Below are 22,097 nucleotides of genomic sequence, written 5' to 3' on the forward strand. Positions count from 1 at the left end.
GAGGCGCCATCATGACCGGGTCCGGATTAGGGTCGTGACAGAGAAGGTGTTAGGCACTCCCGAGTTCCGTGGTTTTAGCACAGTCACTCAACTATTAATAATTGGCCTAATTATCTGATTTAATATATATTTTAAGCTTATTGTGCATTTTTAACCTTTTAACCGCTTTTAATTATTTTAAAAAATTATGAAATTTATTTAGACGAAGTCGCAATGTCGCGCACTTGTTTGTTTTTGTACATTTTCCAAATCGCGTCACGTGAAATGCACCCGCGACTTGAAACATATTTATTTTATTATTATTCGAACTTATGGTCGGGTAACATGAAATGAACACCCGAATTGGGATTTACATATCGTGACCATGCCACGAGAACCGTACCCATGGCCACGATGATTTATTAATCGCGCCTAAAGTAAGCTACGATGTTCATGAATTATCATTTTTTACTAAAGCTAACTTGAGATTATTGTGAGGTCATTGATTATGGAATTATTTTGGAAAATTGGTGTAAGCGTGCCTAAACCCTATGAATGATGGTTATTTGAATCTTTAACAGGAGAAGACAAAAACTTGGTGACAAAATATGATTAAGAAAATCGTGAGTTACCTCTCTATTCTGGTTCGCAACTATTTGTTATATTTTTCCTAATTAAAGGAATCTAAACTGACTGATGATAGTAAGTAGTGTTATGAGCTAAACTCAATTAAGTGCCAATTAGGGTTTTGCTAGGCGGTTGACTCCTATCTCCTTCAACCTCTCAAACCCTAGTCTGAAGTCGGAATCCTCTTCACTCTGCAATCATGGGGAAGACACGTGGAATGGGAGCTAGACGCAAGTTGAAGTCCCACCGCAGAAGACAAAGGTGGGCTGACAAGTCCTACAAGAAGTCGCATCTTGGTAATGAATGGAAGAAGCCATTTGCCGGATCTTCCCATGCCAAAGGAATTGTGCTTGAGAAGATAGGTATTGAGGCTAAGCAGCCCAACTCTGTTATTCGTAAATGTGCTAGGGTTAAGCTCATCAAAAATGGGAAGAAGATTACTGCTTTTGTCCCCAACGATGGTTGTTTGAACTACATTGAAGAAAATGATGAAGTGTTAATTGCTGGATTTGGTCAGAAAGGTCATGCTGTGGGAGATATTCCCGGAGTCAGGTTCAAGGTGGTGAAGGTTTCTGGTGTCTCTCTCCTAGCTCTCTTCAAGGAGAAGAAGGAGAAGCCAAGATCCTAAGTTGCCTCTTTTATTGTCAAAATACTCTCCGAGTGTGTAATGGACTTTTAGCTATCTTGAGTTTACTTTGTGAACTACTATTAAGTAGGGCATTGTACTGGAATTTTGGTTCATTTCTGTTGAGTTCATATATTACATGCTTCCTCCTTTCACAAAATTGTAGCCTCTATGTGTTTTTGCTTATGCACTTTGATCATCGTCAGGTCATCTTGGTTAAATTTGGTTATTATTTTATGTGGAGGAATCGAAAACTGGTCCAATTTTTGGAGGAAAACATATACTATGTCAAAGGTAGTCTTAAGTGAATGTTTGATAAGATAAAAAAAAATTTAGTGCCCACACTAAATTCCCAACAATTAAAGTGAGCAGAAAGGGGCCTACAGTGAGGCCCAATAACGTTGCAATTCATAGTTGAGACTAAACTACTAAACTTGTAAAAATTGCACGGGGCACCCTATTTTGTCGCCCCCATTTAATCTCTACCCATTTTTTAAAAACTTTTAACTTGTACCCGCTTTTTAAATAACTCCAGCCCCCTTTCTCCTCCTCCTTCTCCTTCTTCTTCTTCTTCTTTTTCTTCTTCTTCTATCGTTGGTGCTGCTATGGAACTTTAGTTCATGGGATGATTGCCATAAATATTTTTATCATATTATTAAAAAACAAATTATAAATAATTACAAATGAACTAAATAACTAGCTGTAACTATATTAGATGAGTAGATTCTTGGTGTATATATTTGTTTGGGATCTTGGTCATCTGTATTTTGACCCTTGTATTATCATTCCCTTTTTTCTTCTTTCAAAGTTTTATAATAGTAAATTTAGACTACATTACTTGTTGATGTAACCAATTAGTTCAGAGGCACGTTAGTTTTAGTTGCAAGATTTTTGTTGAAATTGGTGACTTTACTAATTAGTGAATGATGATGAGTTATTAGATTTGTGCATACTCTCGTTTTATTTTCTTGTTGCATAATTACAAACAAAATACAGATGACCAAGATCCCAAACAAACATGAATAGTTCTGAAGTTTTTATAAATGAACTAAATAACTTCAGCTCTAGAGCTGAAGTTCGACAGTTACAAAACAAAAACTTTAGCTCTAGAGCAGAAGTTCGCCAGTTACAAAACAAAAACTTCAGCACTAGAGCTGAAGTTCGCCAGTTACAAAAACAAAAGCTTCAGCTCTAGAGCTGAAGTTCGCCAGTTACAAAACAAAAACTTCAGCACACTTGGTTCAACATACTTGCTACTTCAGGCCCGTCTACTAGAATCTTGAAGTTTTGCATGATTGTCTTTGCTACTTCAGCCCTGTATGCTGAAGTTATGCGAAAAAGCGGGTACGTTTGCAATTTTTTTTGCAAAACGGACACAAGTTAAAACGTGACACAAAAAGAGGGTATAGATGCAAATGCCCCACTAAACTTCAGCAATGAAGCCATAAATTACAAAATGGTTCTAAGCTGGACCTAGAGGTGCAAATATCTCAAAATTTCGAAGACTCTCATTACTGCTGAACCTAATGATTCCAACGACCTTTCCACACAATTTTATGAAAGCACATAGAATATAAGTGCAAATTTCCTCAAACATCAATGCATGATTGTTCCAAATTTAAAGGGATCAGTAATGGCCATATTCAGTTTAAATCCTTATAAACAACTCGCTAAACGCCTGACTCCTAATAATGGAATTTTGAACCTATGGACTTTCTCTATTGAAATAGTTCCTCCGTCAGTAGCAATCAAACTAATCAATGCACAGTTTGCAGCCAAAATAAATTAAAAATTAGAATTTCAACCTAATATGAAAATAGTTATAAGCAACAACTGAAACTATGGGATTAATATTAGAACATCATGTGATTAACGCGTTGCCTCATGGAAGTATTTGACTCTTAAATACTTAGCTCAAACAAACCATTACCTCAATGTTCAATTTGAGAAGCACTAGAGTCCAAAATTCAAAACAGGGAGCAAAATGCAAACTTAAGACAGCACATAAAACTATAGACTTAAGCTATTATACTCAATTGTTTTTGCAAATTCTGAGTTTACAATAAACAACCATCCTTCATATATACTAGAACTAGGTGTTACCAAAATTAAACCGCTTCTTCTCATGTCTTTTGGAATCAGACAACTTAATCTCAAACATCCAAAGCATAAACAAGTGAATCACATATATGTTGAACTTCCAAATGCTTTCGATTGCAATGTGATGCTTCTCGCCTTTACACAAACAACCAATGTGCTTATAATTCTGAACACATGAATTTCACTTTTAGCAAGTAATATTAAGCAAAATAATAGCCCTATCAATACAATAAGATATGCTTATGCTTCAGGAAACCACACTTAAACAAAAAATTTACTTTAGCTAGCATTTTTATCTAAAACAAGAACAATGTCAAAGAGATAAGTTCAAATATGGACCAATCAACTTACAAGCAGACATGAAATCATATAAGAGCAACAAAGAGTCATAACTCCATATTAAAATAGAAAACTTTGGTTATTCTAAAGATCAGAATTGTATAGAATCATAGAGGTGTACCTAATTGCTAAAAAAATAACAGAAAATTAGAAAATAAGTCTCTGAATCAGTAAGATAACAATTTCAGATCAGGAGCACAAATCCAACAGCTCAACCAAAGGAAAAGAACTAGAAAACTGGTGAAAACCTGAAGCCAAATTACTTCTGTTCCTTTTTTTTTTTTGCTTTTGAAGAATTAAACTTCAGGTAAAATCAACCTATATGTGTGAGTGCTTTTTGTGTGTCTTGCAGAGAATTAGTGTGTGTTCTTGAGTGTATTTGAGAGAAATATGCTGAGTGAAAAAGTGTGTGAATAAGGGAGTATGAGTCTTTTTTATAGAATGTGAGAGTGCAAGATGATAGGAATGAGAGAGAGGTTGAGGAAATCTGTCAGCCTCCCTTAAATTTAGGAAATTAGCATCTTTCAAAACAGAAAATGGATGGTTGTCCCTGTTTCTAGATAATTCTTTCAAATTTTAGCATCTTTTAAAAACTAAAAATGGACAGTTGTCCAAGATCTAGAAGTTTCTTATATGCTTATCTAAAATTTTTCATTTCACTGTCCAATTAACCTCCCTAAGTTTTGCTTAATACAAATAGCCACGTACCCCAATTTTGACCTAATTTCTGATTTTCAATGCCCTAAGTTTCCATGTTCCTTTAGAAACCCCCCCCCCCCCAAGTTTCAATTAAGGCATAAAAACAAACATACTGATATGAAATGCAGCCAGAATAGAAAACCAAACAAAAATTATAAATAAAAAGATATTAATCCTAAAATCATGCAATTAACTTACATAATCCTAATTTTGATGAACTTAATCAAATCAATAATCAAGCTATTCAAAATTAACTCCTAATTGATAATGCAACACCGAAAATAGAAACACAAGGAATAAGAGAAGAGATATACTAATTTTGGCTAAGAAATGAGCCGACGAACGAAAAAGGCGACGAAGCTCGGCCGGTCAGTGTTGACTTGGCCGGAATTCGGCGACTTTCGAAATGACCCAAAACTGACATTAACCAAGACAAGAACAATTGACCAGTGTAAGTCTTTACTTAAAACTGGTGAATTTGCTCACAAAAATCAAAAAGGGAAATATTTGGGTTTTAGGGTTTCTGAGATTTGAAATTGGTGAATATGGGTGGGGATTTGGGAAATTAATGGTTGGATGAGGTTTAGGAAGGTATGGGGAGTATAGGGTAATGATTTGGGGCATTTTGGAGTGCCGCCGCCGTAGGCGGTTCTCGGCGGGTAGCGGCTGACGGCTGTGAGAGAGACAAGTAAGAGCTAAGGAAGGGGGAAATGGGGTTAGTTCTCTAGGGTTTGGGGGTCTGTTTCAGACATTTTTAAGGAGAGGGGTGGGAGAGTTCATGGCTGTTGGATTGGAGATAATGCAGGGCTGATTACAGGAAATATGGGCTAAACTTGGATTTGGGCTCAGACGGGTTAAATGCTAGGTGGATTTGGGCATTTTTGGGCCAGTGATTTCAAAACTAAAACAAACCCCTTTCTTTTCTTCTTCTCTTTTTTTCTTGATTTTCTTTGATTTTTGATTCTAATTAAATTAATTAAAATCCTAAATTAAGTCCTAAATCAATCTAATTTGTAAAATTAAACTAATTATCTATTTATACTATTTACATAATTAATTAATCTTAAATTAATGAAAGAAAGTTACTAATTTAACACTAAAAGCTAAAAATATAAAAATGATATTATTTTTTGTGATTTTTGTTTTAATAATGCAATCAACTTATGCAATTAGATTCTAAATATAATTAAGACCTACAAATGCTATGTAATGATGATTTTAATATTTTTTGATATTTTTCTACAATTTAAAAAATGCTAAAAATGCGAACAATTAACAAATATTCCTAAAATTCTATAAAAATTAAAATAATTAGAAAATTCCTATTTTGTGAATTATGTCGGAATATTTTAGTCGGCCAAAAATCACGTGCTCTTAGCTATCCCTCTTTGCTCGGAAACACGAAGGGTTTTCAGGCAAAGATAAAATGAGTAGTTACGAGCGATTTTTGCCTGTTTGGATTCTCTATGGGAAGGACTTTGAAAAGGTTTGACCGAAACTTGCTTCGGAGGTTGCCTATATATTCTTGGCTATAAAGGAATCAGGTCAGTGCAGTTTTGGAAATTTTAGAAGTTGGGACTACCAAAAAACTATTATTTCACTGCTATTGCTACTGTTTACTACTTGAAGAGCTCCTTATTACACCATAATCAAAATGAAAGAGACTAACTAAGCCTATTAGCTACGAGTTACAAAATTCCTATCTATGAGTCTGTGATGGTCATCACTTGTTTTAGAAATAAATTCTATGTTTCGAAACCTTATAAAACCTCTCTCTACATCCCCTCGATTTGCGTGCACAATCCTTGCGTGTAGCCGGAAAGCCATTATGTGAAAAAATCTGTGAAAAATGATAAAATTTGTCTTTAAAATTAATTTAAGTTGACTTCGGTCAACATTTTAGGTAAACGGATCCGGACCCGTGATTTGACGGTCCCGGAAGGTCCGTAGGAGAATATGGGACTTGGGCGTATGTCCGGAATCAAATTCCAAGGTCCCAAGCCCGAGAAATGAATTTTTAAAGAAAATTATTTTCTGGAATATATATGAGTTTTTGGAAATGGAATATGTTTGGAATTTAATGGTATCAGGACCGTATTTTGGTTTCAGAGACCGGTACAGGTCTTATATGTGATTTAAGCCTAACCTATAAAATTTGGTAGGAAACAGAGGTCAAATTACGTGAATCGGACCCTCGGTTGTGAAATTTGGAACTTAAGTGCTCTTGAGATTTTTCTTTGATTTTGATGGTAAATTCGTTGTTAAAGGTGTTAGTTTAGCGCTTTGATCTCACAAATAAGTTCATATGATGTTTTGAGTTAGTATGCATGTTTGGTTTGGAGCCCCGAGGCCTCGGGTGAGTTTCGGGGTGTTAGACTTCGGAAAAACACAGCTGTTGCATCAGTTCTAGTGTAACCGCACCTGCGAGTCAAGCACCGCAAGTGAACATATAGGGTTGCAGGTGCGGTCCAGCCCTCTCGCAGATGCGATCAAGCTTCTGCAAAAGCGATTCCGTAGGAGCGGATCCCCTATCGGAGGTGCGGCCCCAGCGGGCCTAGTCATTTCCGCAGAAGTGGTCAATTTTCCGCACGTGGGCTTGCGCAGGTGCAACCCAAGCACCACAGGTGCCAGAGTCGGGCAGTGAAGTCTTTTCAAATAAACTTAAGCGTTTTCTCTTTCAAATTTTCACCAATAATAGAAGGCCTAGGGCGATTTTCTCAAGAGATTTTCTTCCCAAATCATAAGTAAGTGTCCACTAACTGATTTCTTTCAACTCTCTAATGTGTTTCATCAACCTTTATCTAAAATCCTATGGTTTTAATGGTAGAAAAATTAGAAATTTGGGTAGAGTTAGGATTTTTTGAATAATTGGAATTTAGACCTTATTTTGGGTTCGGGTTTTGAAAGTAATTACATATTCAAGCTCGTGGGTGAATGGGTGATCGGGTTTTGGTCCGAACCTCGTGTTTTGACCAAGCGGGCCCGGTGTCGATTTTTGACTTTTTGGAGAAAATGATAGAAAACTTATAATTAAGCATTGAGTATGAATTCTTTAGTATTTATTAATGTTGTTCAATTAATTTGGACTAGATACAAGTAATTTGGAGGCGAATTCTAGAGGAAAAGTGATGTTTGAGGCTTGAGTTGGCCGGGAAAGTTTGAGGTAAGTGTTTGGTCTAATCTTAGCTTGAGGGATTAGGAGTCGAGTCCTATTTGCTATGTGTTATTTGTTGACTACAACGTATAGGCATGGTGACGAGTATCTATATGTCGTTGTCAAGCATGCCCGTGAGTCTTAAATTGAAATCGTTGTGTTCTTGATAAGTACTACAAATGCCTAAGTTGTTGATTCTTTGTGTTGGGAAAGAATTATGATTATTCTCGTGGAAATTGCTTATGGTTGAGTATTGGTTTTAGATGAGGTTTCTTTGTAAAGTTAAATGTTGGAACAAGTTTGGTTATAGCTGAATCCCTTGTCGGGACGTATTTACTTCTTAATGTCGATTCCCTTGCCGGGATATTGTTGTTTCCTTATTGCTCCCTTGTTGCGACTCCTTGTTATTGGTGTTGATTTGTATATTGGTATCGGGTTGCATGCCACAACAATATTATATTTGGATCTGGTTGCACGTCACAACAACATTATATTGGATCGGGTTGCATGCCGCAACAATATTATATTTGGATAGGGTTGCACGCCACAACAATATTATATTTGGATCGGGTTGTACACCGCAAGAATAAAGGATAAAAGTGGTTATTGTTTTGTCACAATTTCCTTATTCTTTATGCTGCGAGTTTTAAATTGTTCTATATGTTTCCCTCTTGAGTTACTGTTGGTAAATGATATTCCCCCGTACATGTTCCCTCTCCCATCCTTAACTATATATTTCTGCTTTTATTTTCGGCTGTATATGATATAACTGCACAGGTTTATCTGGTAGTCTGGTCCTAGCCTCGTCACTACTTCGTCGGGGTTAGGCTAGGCACCCACTATCACATGGGGTCGGTTGTGCTGATACTACACTCTGCACTATGTGCAGATCCCAGAGCAGCAACTTTTGGACCTTAGCTTGGGTGGCTGCCTTTAGTCCATACGGAGATCCAAGGTAGTCCTGCAGGCGTCCGCAGGCCCTAGCGTCTCCCTCTATCTTTTCTTCCTGTTTCACTTATGTAATTAGGAAACAATTTGCATTTATTTTTCGGGTCTTGTTTGTAGAATTCTTAGACCGTCTGTGGAGTTGTGACACCAGTTCTGGGTAGTCTTTGTTTAAGAAGTTGTATTGGATATATTTATATGGTTTTACTGTTTCTTCCGCTTGATTAAGATTCCACTATTTATAAGCTACTGTTTCATAATTGTTAAAGGATTAAAAATGAGAAAAGGATAATTTGTTCATACAGTTGGCTTGCCTAGCTTTCATTAGTAGGCTCCATCACGACTCCCAAGGGTGGGAAATCCGGGTCGTGACAGAGTCTTTTGAAGCTTGATCTTGAGTCTTGGTTGGTTCTTTCTGTGGACTCTGATCTGAATCTTGATGCTTGTTAGCTGCGAGTACTGGATCACTCTTTCCAGCTTCTCGGATCAAGGCGGGACATGCTGTCACGACCCAATTTACCCACCTCGGGTCCGTGATGGCACCTAACATTGCACCCGCTAGGCAAGCCAACGTTATTGATTATTCAACCTTTTTACCTTTATCTTTAACAATTTACCAAATTAAAGCAAACATACAGCGGAATTAGAAATGTGGAAGAACATAATTTAACAGTTTAGTTAATACCAATACGAAATCCATAATAATACTCCACCTGGAACTGGTGTCACAATATCACAGACTATCTACGAATACTACAAATAAGGTCTGAACAAAGAAAATACATGTTTGTCTCTAAAATAGAAAAGAGCAGAAAGAAACAGGATAGAAGGGGACGCTAAGGCCTGCGGACGCCTGCAGTACTACCTCGGGTCTTCGTTGGACTAAAGGCAGCAACCTCTAACTATGGTCTGTATGCTCCAGTACCAGGATCTGCACAAAAGAGTGCAGAGTGTAGTATCAGTACAATCGACCTCATGTACTAAGTAAGTGTCGAACCTAACCTCGGCGAAGTAGTGACGAGACTAGGATACAACAAATAACATAACCTACAATTAAACATTATCTAACAGAATAACAGTAATCGAAGCAAATCAAAAGTAACGGGGAAGGGTAACATGCTATGGAGAATACTAACATAAAGAATCACAGAAATAACGGAATGAAACAATTAAGGCACTTGAACCGATAACAACAAGAAATCATAACAAACTGGAAATAAATGCACGACATCACCCTTCGTGCTTTTACTCTCAATCCTCACCATGCAATCAATAATGAAAATGTGCACGACATCACCCTTCGTTCTTTATCTCTCTTCCTTACCATATAAATATTAGAAATGTGCACGACATCACCCTTCGTGCTTTATCTCTCTTCCTCACCACATGCATCAATATCAATGTAAATGTGCACGACATCACCCTTCGTACTTAATCACTCTTTCCTCACCATATGCATGAGTATGAATGTGCACAACATCACCCTTCATGCTTTATCACTCTTTCCTCACCCAATCAATCATAACAATCATCATCCTGGCAAGGAAATCAACAATAAGAATAAATACATCCCGGCAAGGGAATCAACAATAAGAATTAAATACGTCCCCGCAAGGGAATCAACTATAACCAATCTTGTTCCAACGATTAACTTCACAAATGAACCTCAATTGGAGCCAATGCTCAACAATAGACAAATACTACGAAAAATGATCATAAGTCTTACCCAACATGGGTAATCAACAATTTAGGCATTTATAGCACTTATCAAGAATCACAACGATTACAATTTAAGAGTCACATGCATGCTTGACACCAACGTATAGATACTCATCACCACACTATACATCGTACACTACATTAGCACATAGCAAATAAGGCACAACACATATTCCCTAAAGCTAAGGTTAGACCAAACACTTACCTCGATTCCACGGCCACAAATCAAGCCTCAACTATCCCTTTCCCTTTTGATTCCACTTCCAATTCAATTCTATCTAGCCAGTATTAACTTATTAACATCAATAATTGCTAAAGAACTCATACCCAATGCTTAATTATAGCTTCCCAGCATTTTCCCCAAAAACCCAAAAATTAACCCCGGGCCCGCTGGGTCAAAACTCGAGGTTCGGACCAAAACCCGAATATGCATTCACCCATGAGCCCAAATATGTAATTAGTTTAGGAATCTGACTCCAAATGGAGGTCTAAATCGCCAAATTTGTAAAAACCCCAATTCTCTTAAAATCCCTAATTTCTACCCTGAAAGAACAAGATTTAGGCCTAGAAATCTAATGGGTGTTGATGAAAAATAAAAGAAATGAGTCTAAAAACACATACCTATGGTTTGGTGATGAAATAACCCTTCAAAGATTGCCCAAGGTCTGATTATAGGGAAGGAGATATGAAATTTTGGGTTTAATCCCGTTTTGCCTCTGTTTTTAAATCGATGGACAGGCCTTCTTCGCGTTCGCGAGATACCCACCGCGTTCATGAAGGCATTCTCCCCACAGCCTCCGCACTCTCTATCCAAGTGACATGCTCACGATGAGTATTTCACCCCTCCCACAAGTCCCTGCCATAATGGCCTTCGAATTCACGATAGCCATGCCACGTTCGCGAAGGGTAACGCCCCCAACGCTCTGCGTTCGCGACCTGTGCCTCGCATTCGCGTAGAAGGAATTTCCTTCAGACAAACTTTACTCTTCGCGTTCACGAGAGTTCCTTCGCGAACGCGAAGAAGACTACCCCTGTGCACCTGCAACAGCTAAGACAACAAAATCTCTAAGTCTTAAAACATCCCGAAACCAATCTGAAACTCACCCGAGCCCTCGGGGCTCCAAACCAAACATGCACACAAACCTAAAATTATCATACGGACTTACTCGTGTGATCAAATCGCCAAAATAACACCTAGAACTACAAGTTTAGCACCAAAATCAAAGAAAAATCTCAAGAACTCGTAAAGTTCCATTTTTCACAACCGATGGTCCGATTCACGTCATATGAATTCCGTTTCTTACCAAATTTTACAGGCACAACTTAAATACCATATTAAACATGTACCAGACTTCGGAACCAAAATATAGGCCCGATACCATCAAATACAAATATTTTTAAAATTCCAAAAACTCTTATAGTTTCAGTTAAACAATTTCTTTCAAAAATTCATTTCTCGGGCTTAGGACCTCGGAATTCAATTTTGGGTATATGCCCAAGTCCCATATTTTTCTACGGACCCTCCGGGACCGTCAAATCATGGGTCAGGGTGCGTTTACCCAAAATATTGACCAAAGTCAACTTAAATTCAATTATAAAAGGAAAAATTAGCATTTTCTCAAATTTATCACATAAGAGCTTTCCGAATATACGTTAGGACTACGCACGCAAATCGAGGTGACACAAAAAGAGCTTTTTAAGGACTTTGAATGAAGATTTGACTTCTAAAACAAGAGATGAGGATAACGGCTTTGCATATCGGACTCGGACTCCTAGGTCGCTGCCGCAACAGGCTAACCCCTCCACTACACACGAACTGAAGGGAAATTCTTCAATCTCAACTGACGAACCTGCCGGTCTAGAATAGCTACCGGCTCCTCCTCATAGGTCAAGTCCTTGTCCAACTGGACAGTGCTGAAGTCTAACATATGGGATGGATCAGTTGGGTGCACAGCTGATAAACTCGACGGTAACGCAAGTCTGTAAGCCACCTCCCCCACTCTATCAAGGATCTCAAAAGGGTCGATGAACCTAGGGCTTAGCTTGCCCTTCTTCACAAATCTCATCACGCCCTTCATGGGCGACACCCGAAGCATCACTTGCTCTCCGACCATGAATGCCACATCATGAACCTTACGGTCGGCATAACTCTTCTACCTGGACTGGGCCGTACGAAGCCTATCCTGAATGAACTTAACCTTATCCAAGGCATCCTAAAGTAAATCTGTACCCAACAATCGAGCCTCTCCCTACTCAGACCACCCAATTAGTGACCAACACCGCCTACCATATAATGCCTTGTCGGGGGCCATCTAGATGCTCGACCGATAACTGTTGTTGTAGGAAAACTCTTCTAATGGCAAGAACTGATTCCAAGAATCTCCAAAGTCAATAACATATGCTCGGAGCATATCCTCCAAAATCTAAATGGTACGCTCGGACTATCTGTCCATCTAAGGATGAAATATTGTGCTCAACTCGACTCGCGTACCTAACTCATGCTGCACAGCCCTCCAAAAATGCGAGGTAAACTGTGTACCCCGATCAAAAATGATAGACACGGGGACACCGTGAAGATGAACGATCTCCCGGATGTAAATCTCTACCAACCGCTCAGAATAATAGGAAACTGCCACAGAAGAATAGGAAACTATCCATAATAACCCATACTGCATCGAACTTCCTCGGAGTCTGGGAAGTCCAACAACGAAATCCATAGTGATACACTCCCACTTCCACTTAGGAATCTCAATCTTCTGAAACAAACCACCAGGTCTCTGATGCTCATATTTTACCTGCTTACAATTCAAACACCAAGTTACATACGCAACAATATCCTTCTTCATCCTCCTCCACCAATAATGTTGTCGCAAGTCTTGATACATCTTAGCGTCGCCCGGATGAATAGAATACTGGGAACTATGGGCCTCCTCTAAAATCAACTCACTAAGTCCATCTACATTAGGCCCAGAAACACGACCTTGCATCCTCAAAACTCCATCATCTCCGAGTGTAACCTACTTGGCACCTCCGTGCCACACTGTGTCTCTAAGGACAAACAAATAAGGATCATCATACTACAGATCTCGGATACGCTCAAATAATTAAGCACGAGCGACTATGCAAGCTAGAACACGAATGGGCTAAAAAATATCCAACCTCATGAACTGATTGTCTAAAGCCTGAACATCCAAAGCAAGCGATCACTCACCGACTGGAATATACGCAAGGCTGCCCATAATGGCTGACTTCCTACTCAAAGCATCGGCCACTACATTGGCCTTCTCCAGATGATACAAGATGGTGATATCATAGTCTTTCAACAACTCCAACCACCTCCTCTGCCTCAAATTTAGCTCATTTTGCTTGAACAATTATTGCAAACTTTTGTGATCCGTGAACACCTCACATAAATGCTGTATAAATAATGCCTCCAAATCTTCAGCGCGTGAACAATGGGTTCTAGCTCCAAATCATGAGCTGGATAATTCTTCTTGTGAATCTTCAACTGCCACGAAGCATATGCAATAACCTTGCCATTCTGTATCAACACTGCACCAATTCCAATACGAGATGCATCACAATATACTGTATTTGGCCCTGAACCTGTGGGCAAAACTAACACTGATGTCGTAGTCAAAGCTTTCTTGAGCTTCTGAAAGCTCGCCTCACACTCGTCTTACCACCTGAACAAGGCACCCTTCTGGGTCAACCTGGTCATCGGGGTTGCAATAGCCCGCCAAAACCAAGAAACTCCAGATCTCTATAGCTGATGTGAGTCTAGGCCAATCCTTGACTGCCATGATCTTCTTATGATCCACCTAAATACCCTCTGCTGATACAACATGACCCAAGAATGCAACTAAACTCAACCAGAACTCTCATTTCAAAATTTTTGCGTACAACTGACTATCCCTTAGAGTCTGAAGAACGACTCGAAGATGCTGCTCGTGCTCCTCCTGGATGTGGGAGTAGATCATGAAAGAATCCAACTAAGGCTTGAACACTCGGCACATTAATTCCATGAAAGCTGCTGGGGCATTGGTCAACCCGTACGACATCACTAAGAACTTATAATGCATGTACCGAGCGCAGAAAGCTGTCTTAGGGACATCGGATGCCCTAATCCTCAACTGATGGTAGCTAGATCTCAAATCAATCTTCGAAAATACCTTGGCACCCTGAAGTTGATCAAACAAATCATCAATCCTCGGTAATGGATACTTGTTCTTGATGGTGACTTTGTTCAACTACCGATAATCTATGCACATACTCATCGACCCATCCTTCTTCTTAACAAACAACACTGACGCACCCTAAGGCGAGACACTCGGTCTAATAAAGCCTTTATCTAACAAGTCCTGCAATTGTTCTTTAAATTCTTTCAACTCTGGCAGGGCCATACGATATGGCAGAATAGAAATGGGCTGAGTTCCCGGAGCCAAATCAATGCAAAAGTCAATATCCCTGTCGTGAGGCATCCCCGACAGGTCTGAAGGAAATACCTCTGGAAACTCACGAACAACGGGCACAGAATCCATAGAAGGAACCTTAGCACTAGAATCATGAACATACGCCAAATAGGCCAAACATCCCTTATCAACCATATGCCGAGCCTTCATATATAAGATAACCCTGCTGGTAGAATGACCAGGAGTCCCCCTCCACCCCAAACGAGGCAACCCCGACAATGCTAAGGTCATAGTCTTGGCATAACAATCTAATATAGCATGATAGGGGGATAACCAATCCATCCCCAAAATGACATCAAAATCCACCATGTCAAGAAGTAGGAGATCTACACAGGTCTCAAGACCCCCAATAGCAACCACGCAAGCACGATAAACACGATCTACCACAATAGAATTACCCACCAGTGTAGACACATATATAGGAGCACTCAAAGAATCACGAGGCACAACCAGATAAGGGGCAAAATAAGATGATACATAATAATATGTGGACCCAGGATCAAATAGAACTGAGGCATCTCTACTACAAACTGATATTGTACTTGTGATAACTACATCGGAGGCCTCAACCTCAAGTTTGGCTGGAATAGCATAACATCGTGGCTGGGCCCTACCACTATGAACTACATCCCTAGGACGGCCTCCTACTGGCTGGCCTCCACCTCTAGCTGCTTGGCCTCCACCTCTAACACCTCGACCCTACCTCTAGCTGGTTGAGCGGGTGGTGGAACACCTGGTGTTGGAACCATAGCACGAGAATCCTGGTGCTAAGAACTACTTGAGGCTCGAGGGCAAAATCTAGCAATGTGCCTCGTATAGCCACAAGTATAGCAAGACTTTGACTGCTGAGACTACTGACTTTGAAACTGACCCTGAAGGCCAGGATAACCACCTTGAAAACTCTGGAGCAGAGGTGCACTGATAGGAGCTGGTGGTGCATTGTAGGGAAATTGATCATAATATTGCGTATGAGAACCACGACCACCTGGATCACTGTAAGAAGCCTGGAGTGCTGACTAAAACGACCTAGGAGTATGGCCTCTACCAAAAGAATCCTTGCATCCAGATGAGGCACTATTGAATCTACCAGAATGACGAGGCCTCTTATCAGACCCCTGATCTCTCCCCTAAGTTAGAACCATCTCAACCCGCCTGGCCACATTGGCCACATCCTAGAAAGATATCTCGCTACCTGTCTTCTTAGCCATCCGTAGTCTAATAGGCTGAGTGAGTCCCTGAATAAACCTCCTCTCCCTCTCTCTCTCACTCGGTGGGGAGTATCAAAAGAGCATGGCGAGCCAAATCAATAACCTCATTTTGTACTAGGTGATAGTTATAGAACCCTGTTGAAGAGGCTAGAACCGCCTGCGGTACTCCTCTCTCTGAATGATGGGAAGGATCTTCTCGAGAAATAGTTGTAAGAGCTGGTCCCAAGTGAGGGCTGGTGATCCAGCTACTCTGATGATAAATAGGGATTATGATGCATTTTACACTCATTCTTGCTTAAGTTTTGATTAGAAATGTGTACAAAATAGTCCCAAAGGTTTATAAGTTGTGCTTGATTGCAGGTTTGATCAACAAGGTGACAAGTGTCAAAAACCAGCTCAAAATGGAGTGAAACTTGCACAAGTACTAATACAAGACCAAGATCAGTCAAATAGGGCCATTGCGGCTGCACACCATTCAGTGCGGTCCGCAAAGAAGAAGTTCAGAGAGTATGTTTTTTAGGCTACCAAGCAATGCGGCCGCAAAGGATTTTGTGCGGTCCGCATTGGGTTCATTGTGGTTGCACTCGATTTCGTGCGGTCCGCATTGCCCAAGATCAGAGAGTTTCTAGATTGGAGGATGAATCCCAATGCGATCCATGGTCCATTTTGTGTGGACCGCAATAGAAGCCACCGCGGCCGCACTCGACTTTGTGCGGTCTGCAAAGCCCAAGTTCAGAGATCAGATTAATCAAGCCAAGAGCCTTAGTGTGGCCACACTCGATTTTTTGCGGTCCGTACTAGCCCCACAGGGGTGTTTTTGTCCAGAATTTTTAGCCTAGTACATATAGTTTCTTTTCCCATTTTTAGGTCATCAGATAGTTTTGGACATAGAGCTGCGCTCGTGAGCTCATTCCTTTTACTATTTTCAGTAATTTTAGCTTAGTTTCAACATTGAATCTTCAAGTTTTATTTAGCAATTAATTATTATGGGCTATTCTTCATCAATTACTTTGTTTTCTTCTCTAATTATGAGTAGCTAAACCCATTAGCTAGGGTTGTGGCTCAACCCTAGTGTGGTAATTGATGGGTCTTGTATTTTGATGCTTGATTGTCTATGGGTGTTTGATATTTAGGATAATTTACGGTATTAATGTTGAATTAGTGGTTGCAAACACTAGTTTATGCCTAGCAGACTTTGGCTCTTCTTGAGAAAGAGAGCCTAAGTCCATGAAATTAGTCCAACAAGGAATTGGGTCGTATTCAAGAGATTGATAGCCCCAATTAAAGGGTTAAACCTAGAGATAGTAATACCCGACTTGAACCTTGATTGCTTGCATAAATTTGCATACCCAATTGGTCTTGAGAAAGTCAATTCGGGCAAAATCACTCGAACTACCGAGAGGTAATAGAGTGAGTAGAATCATGCAATTGTTATATCATATTCCCCAAATATGACAATCTAGATTTAGACTCAAGAATCCGTCAATTGACCACCTAGGAGAAAGTCACTACTCTAGTGCCTTTTATCTATTTGATCAATTCTCAATAGTTTAATCTTAGCTTTACTTAGCCTAATTTAGCATTGTAGTATTATAAAATTAGGATTAATATCAATCCCAAAAATGTTTAGAAGTGCAATTTGGAACAAATACACAACTCCACTTTAGATAGAAACTCAACTCCAATATCTAGCTCCCCGTGGAAATCGATCCCGACCTTCTCGGGTAAAAGTTGCTTCGACCTATCTTGCTACTCAATAGTAGTACAGGGTTGGCCTCGATCAACTTTTTGGCGCCGTTGCTGGGGAGCTAACGGTTTTGGCTATCTATCTAAATAGTTTTGTGTATTGTTTTTTATTATTTCTTTGTTACTAATTTGTGTGTGTCACAACTTCAGGTACTAAATGGTAGCAAACTTAAACAACACACCTCTTAGAGATCTTCCGCCGGGGAAGGAAGTAGATGACAATGTTGATGATGAGGTCCCTATTGTGCCTCAAGGACAAAGGAGAGTCCGTCAGGCCAATGATAATATTCCAGACCCTCCTCCGCCACCTCCAAGAGTGGCTCCTCGAGTGCTTCCAAACCAAGTCTATGCAAGTGTAATTGTCCCTCCCCGGATTCGGGCGGGCAATTTTCAAATTACCAATGTGATGCTGACATTGCAGGAGCAGCGTGGGTATTTTACGGGAGTTGCCAATCAAAATGCTTACAAATATCTTAAGGAGTTTGTGGATACCTGTTGGGGGAGCAAGCAAACTAATGTGTTCGAGGATGCACTTCGGTTGAGACTCTTCCCATTCTCACTTAGAGGGAAGGCATTGGATTGGCTTGAGTGACTTCCCAACCATTCCATCACTACTTGGGATGAGTTGGCAAACAAGTTTATTGCAAAATATTTCTCACAGGGGCATATGGCAGCATTGAGAGATGAGATCTTGGCTTTCAAGTAGGAGCCTACTGAACCTTTGCATGAGATTTGGGAGCATTATAGAACAATGGTAAAGGAATGCCCCAACAATGATATGACTGAGGCGATGATCCAATAGACTTTCTACCGGGGCATTAACACAACAAACCAATGCATAGTGAACCAACTTGCTGGGGGAAACTTCATGAAGCTGTCTTATGGTGAGGCTTGTGACATTCTTGACGAGATGACTGACACTTCTTCTTCTTGGCAAAGTAGAGCCAATGTGCCCCAGGGTGACCCCACGGTTACTCATTTGCATAAGGAGTTACATGATCATGGGTAGGCTATAGTCGAGTTGACAACTACAATGAACCAACTAGTAAAGGCACAGTTGCAACAAGTTCAAAATCCTCACCAAGTAAATGCTATGGAGGGTGTCAACATGCTAGTCAACAAAAAACGACAACGAGGTTAACATAACCAAGGGAATTCGGAGCAATTTGACAATGATTGTGGTGGATTCCAAGATGATAGTTATGATGGGCAAAATGAAGAGGTACAATACATGAACAATTATCAAGTCCAAAGAGGAAATTATTCCAACCAACGACAATAGAGGCCCCAAGGCAATTGGGGCAATCAACAACAAGGCAATGGTAATTGGAGGAACAACAACCAAAACTCCAACTGGGGCAAACAGAACAATCAGGGTAATTGGAATGGGAACAACAACAACTAAGGTGATAAAAACAATCAAGGTGGGTGGAACAATGGAAACCAAGGAAACCGGGGGCAAGGCTTTCAAAGGCCCCCGATGTACCAACAACCGAACAATCTGCCTCTATTTCCATCCCAAGGTCCTAGTTCTTCTAACCCTGACATGGGGAGAATTGAAAAAATGTTTGAACAGATGATGAAGAAGAGTGCGTATTCCAATTCTCAATTATCTTCCCATAATACTTCAATTAGAAATTTGGAGGTTCAGTTAGGCCAAATCTCACAGTCCTTGAATACTCACCCTAAGGGTGCTCTACAAGGTGATATGGTAGTAAATCCAAAGGGTGGAAACAATCATGCTATGGAATTAACTACAAGGAGTGGATGAGGCGGTGATGTGAATGCCTCCAAACAAAAGAAAATTTTGAGTGATGAAGTTGAGTTGCAAGAAAATGAAGTTCCTTTGGTGGTTGAAAATGTGATTGATGAGAATATGAATGAAGAAGTGAGGATTGATATTCAAGATGCCGAGGTGGAAACTCAAAATGACGTGAACCCGTCTAGGGAACACGTAATAGACATGTCGGAGCCAGTTGTGCCTAAAGCCAAGGCTTTTTTGCCAAGGACACCTCTACCTTATCCTCAAAGGCTTGCGAAGCAGAAAAGTGAGAATCAGTTTAAAAGTTTCATTGATATGATGAAGAGCTTATCCATTAATGTGCCCTTGGTGGAGGCTCTTGAACAAATGCCAGGCTATGCTAAATTCATAAAGGACTTGGTGACAAAGAAACGATCCATGGATTGTGAAACGATAAAGATGACCTACCAAGTTAGTGCATTTAATGGCCCCGAAGCTTGAAGATCCTGGTGCTTTCACCATTCCTTGCACCATTGGGAATGCGAACTTTGCTAAGGCTCTATGTGATTTGGGGGCAAGTATCAACTTGATGCCCTATTCAGTTTTCAAGACTTTAGGTATTGGGCAACCGAGGCTGACTTCCATGAGATTGCAAATGGCGGATAAAACGATGAAGAGACCATTGGGTATTATTGATAATGTGCTTGTCCGGGTGGAAAAATTTATCTTGCCAGTTAATTTTGTGATCTTGGATTGTGAGGTGGATTATGAAGTTCCAATCATATTGGGAAGACCTTTCCTTACTACTGGGAATGTCTAAGTTGATGTGGAAGCAAGGGAACTCACCTTCCAGGTGGGTGATGAAAAAGTGGTCTTTCATGTGTGCAAGTCAATGAAGCAGCCCAATAGTTCCGAGGTGTGCTCTTTTGTAGACCTTGTCACAACAGTGATAGTTGATTATACCAGTGCAATGATCAATGTAGAGGACCCTCTAGAGGCCGTATTGTTGAATCTTGATGTCAATGAAGATGAGGGCCGAGTGGAGTGTGAATGCTTTACATGGGATGGGCTCTTACTCTTATGAGCCTAGAAAACTATCTTTGGACCTTGAGAATCGGAAGACTCCACCGACAAAACCTTCAATTGAGGAGCCTCCGGTGTTGGAGTTGAAACCGTTGCCTCCACACCTCAGGTATGAGTTCTTAGGCCCTAGTTCTACTTTGCTAGTTATTCTTTCCTCTTGTCTTACAAACATGAAGGTTGATGTTATATTGTCGGTGCTTCAAAAGCGGAAAAAGGTAATTGGATGGACTCTAGCTGATATCTGGGGAATAAGCCCCACATTCCGCATACACAAGATTATTATGGAAGATGATGCAAAGCCCTCCTTGGAACATCAAAGGAGGTTGAACAAGGCAGTGTAGGAAGTTGTGAAAAAGTAGGTGATCAAGTGGTTGGATGCCAGGGTTGTGTACCCCATCTCTGATAGCTCTTGGACTTCACCAGTGCAATGTGTACCGAAGAAGGGTGGCATGACCGTGGTTGCAAAATCACAAAATGAGTTGATTCCTACCAGAATCGTCACCGGTTGGAGGGTATGCATGGACTACCAAGTGACCCGTAAGGATCACTTTCCATTGCCTTTTCTTGACCAGATGTTAGATCAACTTGCTAGACGTGCCTTCTACTGTTTCTTGGATGGGTATTCTGGGTACAACCAAATCTTGATTGCTCCAAAAGATCAGGAGAAGACCATATTCACTTGTCCATATGCCACCTTTGCCTTTTCTCGGATGTCTTTTAGGTTGTGTAATGCACCAGCTACAATTCAGCGGTGTATGATGACCATTTTCACTGATTTGGTGGAAGACATTTTGGAGATATTCATGGAAGACTTCAGTATTATGGGTGATTCATTTGATGAGTGTTTGAAAAATCTTGATAGAGTTTTGGCCCGTTGTGAAGAAACCAATCTTGTTCTTAATTGGGAGAAATGTCACTTCATGGTGGAAGAGGGCATAGTTCTTGGGCATAAAATTTCAAAGCATGGTATTGAGGTAGACAAAGCAAAAATTGATGTGATTTCGAGGCTCCCTCCCTTACCTCTATCAAGGGAGTTAGAAGTTTTCTTGGGCATGTAGGATTCTACCAGAGATTTATCAAAGACTTTTCAAAGGTAGTGAATCCCTTATGCAAGCTATTGGAAAAAGATGTCAAGTTCGTGTTTGATGAAAAATGTATGCAAGCCTTTGAACTTCTCAAGCATAAGTTGACCACCACTCCTATAATTACCACACCTAATTGGAGCTTGACCTTTGAGCTCATGTGTAATGTGAGCGATGTTGCGATTGGGGTGGTTTTGGGTCAAAGAGTGAACAAAATGTTTCATCCGGTGTACTATGCGAGCAAGACAATGAATGATGCTTAAGTGAACTACACGGTGACCGAGAAAGAACATTTGGCTATTGTGTTTGCAATGGAAAAATTTCGGCTGTATCTTATGGTTGCCAAGGTCATAGTCGATAACGATCATACCGCACTCCGGTACTTGATGATGAAGAAGGATTCCAAAACTAGACTGATGCGATGGGTGTTGTTACTTTAAGAGTTTGATTTGGTGATTGTGGACCGGAAGGGTAGTGAAAACCAAGTGGCGGACCACTTGTCCCGCTTGGAGGAGGAGGGGAGGCCTCGTGATGGCCTAGATATCAATGACTCATTTCCCGACGAACAACTCCTTTCG

At 40.3% G+C, this 22,097-nt stretch overlaps 1 protein-coding gene across 1 annotated transcript; it reads left to right on the forward strand.

Annotated features, from left to right (window-relative positions):
* Positions 1-724: 724 nt before the first annotated feature.
* LOC104243832 (small ribosomal subunit protein uS12-like) lies at positions 725-1,391 on the forward strand. Its single transcript, XM_009799094.2, has one exon. It carries the CDS (start codon positions 806-808, stop codon positions 1,232-1,234), a length of 429 nt encoding a protein of 142 aa, XP_009797396.1. The 5' UTR covers positions 725-805; the 3' UTR covers positions 1,235-1,391.
* Positions 1,392-22,097: the final 20,706 nt, after the last annotated feature.

The sequence above is a fragment of the Nicotiana sylvestris genome, chromosome 10, assembly GCF_000393655.2.
Source record: "Nicotiana sylvestris chromosome 10, ASM39365v2, whole genome shotgun sequence".
NCBI classification, from domain to species: domain Eukaryota; kingdom Viridiplantae; phylum Streptophyta; class Magnoliopsida; order Solanales; family Solanaceae; genus Nicotiana; species Nicotiana sylvestris.